The sequence below is a fragment of the Chiloscyllium plagiosum genome, chromosome 27 (genome assembly GCF_004010195.1).
Source record: "Chiloscyllium plagiosum isolate BGI_BamShark_2017 chromosome 27, ASM401019v2, whole genome shotgun sequence".
Classification (NCBI taxonomy): Eukaryota; Metazoa; Chordata; class Chondrichthyes; order Orectolobiformes; family Hemiscylliidae; genus Chiloscyllium; species Chiloscyllium plagiosum.
The window spans coordinates 9,992,035-9,998,000 of record NC_057736.1 but is presented as its reverse complement, the minus strand read 5'-3'; the positions used below and the strand labels follow the sequence as shown (position 1 = coordinate 9,998,000).

General features: G+C 43.7%; 1 protein-coding gene across 4 annotated transcripts in view; it reads right to left on the bottom strand.

Annotated features, from left to right (window-relative positions):
- The window catches only part of LOC122563531 (transmembrane and coiled-coil domain-containing protein 2-like), a 58,592-nt gene that overhangs the window by 12,876 nt on the left and 39,750 nt on the right, over window positions 1–5,966 (bottom strand). The window contains exon 1 of one of the 4 annotated variants that reach the window (XM_043717378.1): window positions 4,860–5,159. The exons of the other annotated variants lie outside the window; for them this stretch is intronic. Coding sequence (XP_043573313.1) covers window positions 4,860–4,904 — 45 coding nt within the window. The 5' untranslated portion in view covers window positions 4,905–5,159. Of the gene's footprint in view, window positions 1–4,859; window positions 5,160–5,966 lie in introns of those variants that run through there. 4 annotated transcript variants of the gene reach the window in all.

Sequence of the window (5,966 nt, the reverse complement as noted above, 5' to 3'; positions counted from 1 at the left end):
AGGAGATTGCCGAGCCTTTGGCATTGATCTTTAAATCATCATTGTCTACAGGAATAGTGCCAGAAGACTGGAGGATAGCAAATGTGGTTCCCCTGTTCAAGAAGGGGAGTAGAGACAACCCTGGTAATTATAGACCAGTGAGTCTTACTTCAGTTGTTGGTAAAGTGTTGGAAAAGGTTATAAGAGATAGGATTTATAATAATCAAGAAAATAATAATTTGATTAGGGATAGTCAGCACGGTTTTGTGAAGGGTAGGTCGTGCCTCACAAACCTTATTGAGTTCTTTGAGAAGGTGACCAAACAGGTAGATGAGAGTAAACTGGTTGATGTGGTGTATATGGATTTCAGCAAGGCGTTCGATAAGGTTCCCCACAGTAGGCTATTGTACAAAATGCGGAAGAATGGGATTGTGGGAGATATAGCAGTTTGGATCAGTAATTGGCTTGCTGAAAGAAGACAGAGGGTGGTGGTTGATGGGAAATGTTCATCCTGGAGTCCACTTACCAGTGATGTACCGCAAGGGTCGGTGTTGGGTCCATTGCTGTTCGTCATTTTTATAAACAACCTGGATGAGGGCGTAGAAGGGTGGGTTAGTAACTTTGCAGATGACACTAAGGTCGGTGGAGTTGTGGATAGTGATGAAGGCTGTTGTAGGTTACAGAGAGACATAGATAAGCTGCAGAGCTGGGCTGAGAGGTGGCAAATGGAGTTTAATGCGGACAAGTGTGAGGTGATTTGCTTTGGTCAGAGTAACCGGAATGCAAAGTACTGGGCTAATGGTAAGATTCTTGGTAGTGTAGATGAGCAGAGAGATCTCAGTGTCCAGGTATACAGATCCTTGAAAGTTGCCACCCAGGTTGACAGGGTTGTTAAGAAGGAATACAGTATTTTAGCTTTTATTAATAGAAGGATCGAGTTCCAGAGCCATTAGGTTATGCTACACTGTACAAAACTCTGGTGCGGCTGCACTTGGGAGTATTGTGTACAGTCCTGGTCACTGCATTATAAGGAGGATGTGGAAGCTTTGGAAAGGGTGCAGAGGAGATTTACTAGGATGTTGCCTGGTATGGAGGGAAGGTCTTACGAGGAAAGGCTGAGGGACTTGAAGCTGTTTTCGTTGGAGAGAAGAAAATTGAGAGGTGACTTAATAGAGACATATAAGATAATAAGAGGGTTAGATAGGGTGGACATGGAGAGCCTTTTTTCAAGTATGGTGACAGTGAGCACGAGGGGGCATAGCTTTAAATTGAGGGATGATAGATATAGGACAGATGTCAGAGGTAGTTTATTTACTCAGAGAGTAGTAAGGGTATGGAATGCTTTGCCTGCAACGGTAGTAGATTTGCTAACTTTAAGTACATTTAAGTCATCATTGGACAAGCATATGGACGTACATGGAATTGTATAGGTTAGATGGGCTTCAGATTAGTATGACAGGTTGGCAAAACATCAAGGGCCGAAGGGCCTGTATTGCGCTGTAATATTGTATGTTCTATGTTCTAAAGAGAAGAGACTTTTACCTGAGACAAAGTGTATCTAGTTCCACAATAGCAACGAGTAGCAAATTATTCTGCTATGTTGGACATTGTTACTGAATCTACCGGGGGGTGGGGGGGGTGAGAACAAGATGGTAATGTTGACTTCCTTCAAGATTCAGAACTGCTCCCCCTCTCAAGTAAATACAATATTATGTCTGTACTGTCGTTACTGGTTAAGAGCTGATGTATTGTGTGCAGTATCAAACTCCGTACCTAAGAGAGAATATACTTGCCATAGAGGGAGGGCAGTGAAAGTCTACCAGGCTGATAACAGGAATGACAGGATTTCGTATGAGGAGAGATTAGTCCTACAGAACTTGTATGCACTAGAATTTAGAAGGATGAGAACAGATCCGATTGAAACATAAAACTGCAACAGGGCTGGACAGACCTGATACAGAGAGCCTTCCCCTGGCTGGGGAGTCTTGAACAAGGGATCACAGTCTCAGGTTACAAAGGAAGCATTTAGGACTGAGATGAGAAGGCATTTCTTCTCTCATGGAGTCATAGAGTCACACAGCACAGAAATAGACCATCCGGTCCAACTTGTTCATGCCGACCAAGTTTCCCAAACTAAATTAGTGCCACTTGCTTACTTCTGGCCCATATCCCTCTAAACCTTTCCTATTCATGTATCTGTTTTTTACATGTTGTAAATGTACCTGCATCTACAATTTCCTCTGGCAGTTCATTCTACATATGAGCCACCCTCTGTATGAAAAGTTGCCCCTCAGGTCGTCTTTAAATCTTTCTCCTCTCACCTTAGAAATATGCCTTCTAATTTTGAATTCAGACATTCTAGGGAAAAATACCTTTGCTATTAACCTTATCTTTGACCCTCATGATTTTATAGATCACCCTTCATCCTCCTATGCTCCAGTGAAAACTACCTCTCAGAGGATGGACTGGGGAATTCACTACCATAGAAGGATGTGGATGTCGGGTCACTGAGTATATTCAAGAAAGAGATTGGTAATGTTTCAGATAATAAAGGCCATCATGGGGTATGGAGAGAAAACAATATAACATTGAGATAGATTCTAGAATTAAGGGTCTAACAATGAAAATGAAACCATTCTCAAGTTTTGGAAAAATCACTCTGATTCACAAATGTCCTTCAGAGAAGGAAACTGCCATCCTTACCTGATCTGGCCTACATGTAACTCCCAGCCCATAGCAATGTGATTGACTTTTAACTGCCCTCTGGGCAATTAGGGATGGGTAACAAACTGCTGGTGTAGCCAGAAATACGCACATACCGTGAACAAACCAAGTAAATAAGATAGAGGATCATCCATTATCATATAAAATGGCAGAGAAAATTGGAAAGGCCAAATGGCCTACTGCTAGCTTCTATCTTTCATGGATACCATCATTTTGGGTGGAGTTTAATGCACTCCTCAGCATTAAACCTTTAGGAACAACAGCACGGGATATGGGGAGGGGAGATGAGTGGGCTCCTGCTCTTCCTAAAAGCTTTGAAAGTGTACAGCAATCAGTCAATCAGCGTGAACTATAATAGGAGATGGAATGTGGAGGCTGGCTTTTCCAAGGGGGTTTCTGAACCTTGTTTCCAGTCTCAGAATGGGGTTCATGAAACCAGTCTGGGAGATCACAGGGGTAATCAGAGGCTGCACAGCTTGAAAAAGCAGAGACAGAATGCCAGGGCAGATAACTGAGAGTTAGAACACATCACCCACCCACTTTCCTACACCTTTAAATCTGAAATAATGACTGAAGTAGCCGGGCCACTGTTGGAGGGACCCCCAGCCCCCAACAAAGATCCGCTTGCTGCTTAGAGGGTCTCGAAATCTCTTGTTTCTCTTGCTGCATATTTCAGATATTCTTCCATTCCGGGACATCTGCGGTATTTGGCTTTTTGTTGAATAGAGCAGCAGCTTGTCCTGGGTCTCTGAGAACTGCCGAATGAAACCTCTTGTTCCCCTTTGAACTGCAACAAGAGAGAGAAAAGCGAGAGAAAGAGTCTGTGTGTGTGTGAGGGAGCGTCAGGCTGGGAATTTGATAGCGGAGAGGAACTGCCTTCTGGCTTTGACAGATCAAAAGGGAATTGTTTCTCTGCAGTCTTTCCGATTGGCTGCAGAGCATCTTCAGAGAGTCCGGTTAAAATGAGCGTGGCCCTCCCCCACCCCACCGCATCCACTCCCAGCTCCAGCTCATTGCTTCAGACTCGTCTGTGGGTGACTTCAATCTCACTGCAGCGTGAAAGCTGCAGCATGTTACCACGGCAACAGCAGGAGTCAAATCCCAAAGGCAGCCCCAGGCAGCAGGCAGAGAACCTGAGGCTGGAGGGGGATACAGAAGCACATTCCATTCACACCACCTCGCTGTGCCTAACAGCTCCTTGGGCGGCCTTTAACTGTTCCCTCGTAATGAAGCAAACGCCAAGCTTTCCTCCATCTGGACTTGCCAACTGTGATTACATCTATTCCTGGAGGCTTCATTCACATGGATTGCCCCCCCCCCCCCCCCCCCCCAACCCCAACCCCCGCTCCCTCCTGCTCCAAACCATTAGTTCGCCAACACATCCATCCTGTTGATATATGAACTGCCTCTCGACATCAATCAAAAAATGAGAAGAATCATTACTCAGTTGGATCAGGCTTGACTGTCAGCCAAATAGCCATTTGTATTTCCCTGTTCCCAGTCTGTTTATGGATATCATCATTTTGGGTGGAGTTTAATGCATTAGCATTAAACCTTCAGGAACAACAGCACGGGGGTGTAGGGAGGGGAGATGAGTGGACTCCTACTCTTCGTAAAAGCATTGAAAGTGTACAGTAGTCAGTCAGTCAGCATGAGCAGTAATAGGAGATGGAATGTGGAGGCTATCCTTTCCAAGGGGGTTTCATTATTTTGTTTTAAACGTGCCAGCAGTGTCCTGCAGGTTGATCTCCAGGTCCTGGCGACTCCAGGCCAATCCTGGTGAGTTGGTGTAGTGTTATCAGATCTATGTTGAAACTTTATTGCTGGAACAGCACAGCAGGTCACCTGTTGTGCTGTTCCAGCAATAAAGTTTCAACTTTGATCTCCAGCATCTGCAGACCTCACTTTCTCCTGTTATCAGATCTATGTAAATTATGGTGGTATAAGTGATCACAAGACCCTGACATCAGCAAAGAGAAGACATCAATCTGGAAAGAGCATGTGAATAGAGAGGTCTTAGACATTGCACTGAAGAGATGTATTTCAGAACCCACTAGAGACAGATAAATAAACGAATGTTACAGTATGTAAGGAGTTTAAGACCCTACTTAGAAGTGAGAAGTAAATAGCGTCTAGGATAGTATTTTCTCACTCACCCGAGATATTCCAGATGTGCAGGTGGTCGGATTTTCTGAAAGCATCGGCTAAAGCTATCGGAACTGAAAATGTGTTGCTGGAAAAGCGCAGCAGGTCAGGCAGCATTCAGGGAACAGGAGAATCGACGTTTCGGGCATAAGCCCTTCTTCAGGAATGAAGAATAAAGCTATCGGAACCCTTGTTTCAATATGTTGGCTTGTGGACTTTGTTTTTGGGCGGCGGGTGGGGAACAAAATGTAGCTGCACAAATGCTCTTTGATCATTTCTGTTCTGTAGCAAAATGGTGATCTTGAGGAGGAATGATCTAATAATAGTCGAGATAAAAACAAAACTGCACATGCTGTGATTTTCAAAGAAATATGAGTGTCGTCAGCAAAGCTGGCATTTATTCCTCACCCGTGGTCACTGTGGAGCTGCCTCCACTATTCCATCCCCTTGTGCTGATTATGCTCTCACAGTGCTGATTTTTTTTTAATTTTAAAAGTATACTTCATACATTTAAAATCTTTATATACATATATAATCACTAAAAAAGTTTGGTTCTGTATGGTCCTTGCAAATGGAGAAACAAACAAAGCAGGGACAAGTAGGACTAATAATTTAAACTGCATTTATTTCAATGCAAGGGGCCTAACAGGGAATGCAGATGAACTCAGGGCGTGGTTAGGAACATGGGACTAGGATATCATAGCAATTACGGAAACATGGCTCCAGGATGGGCATGACTTGCAGCTGAATGTTCCAGGATACAAATGCTACAGGAAGGATAGAAAGGGAAGCAAAAGTGGAGGGGGAGTGGCATTTTTGATGAGGGATAGCATAACAGCTGTGCTGAGGGAGGATATTCCTGGAAATACATCCAGGGAAGTTATTTGGGTGGAACTGAGAAATAAGAAAGGGATGATCACCTTATTGGGATTGTATTATAGACCCCCAATAGTCAGAGGGAAATTGAGAAACAAACTTGTAAGGAGATCTCAGCTATCTGTAAGAATAATAGGGTGGTTATGGTAGGGGATTTTAACTTTCTAAACATAGACTGGGACTGCCATAGTGTTAAAGGTTTAGATGGAGAGGAATTTCTTAAGTGTGTACAAGACAACTTT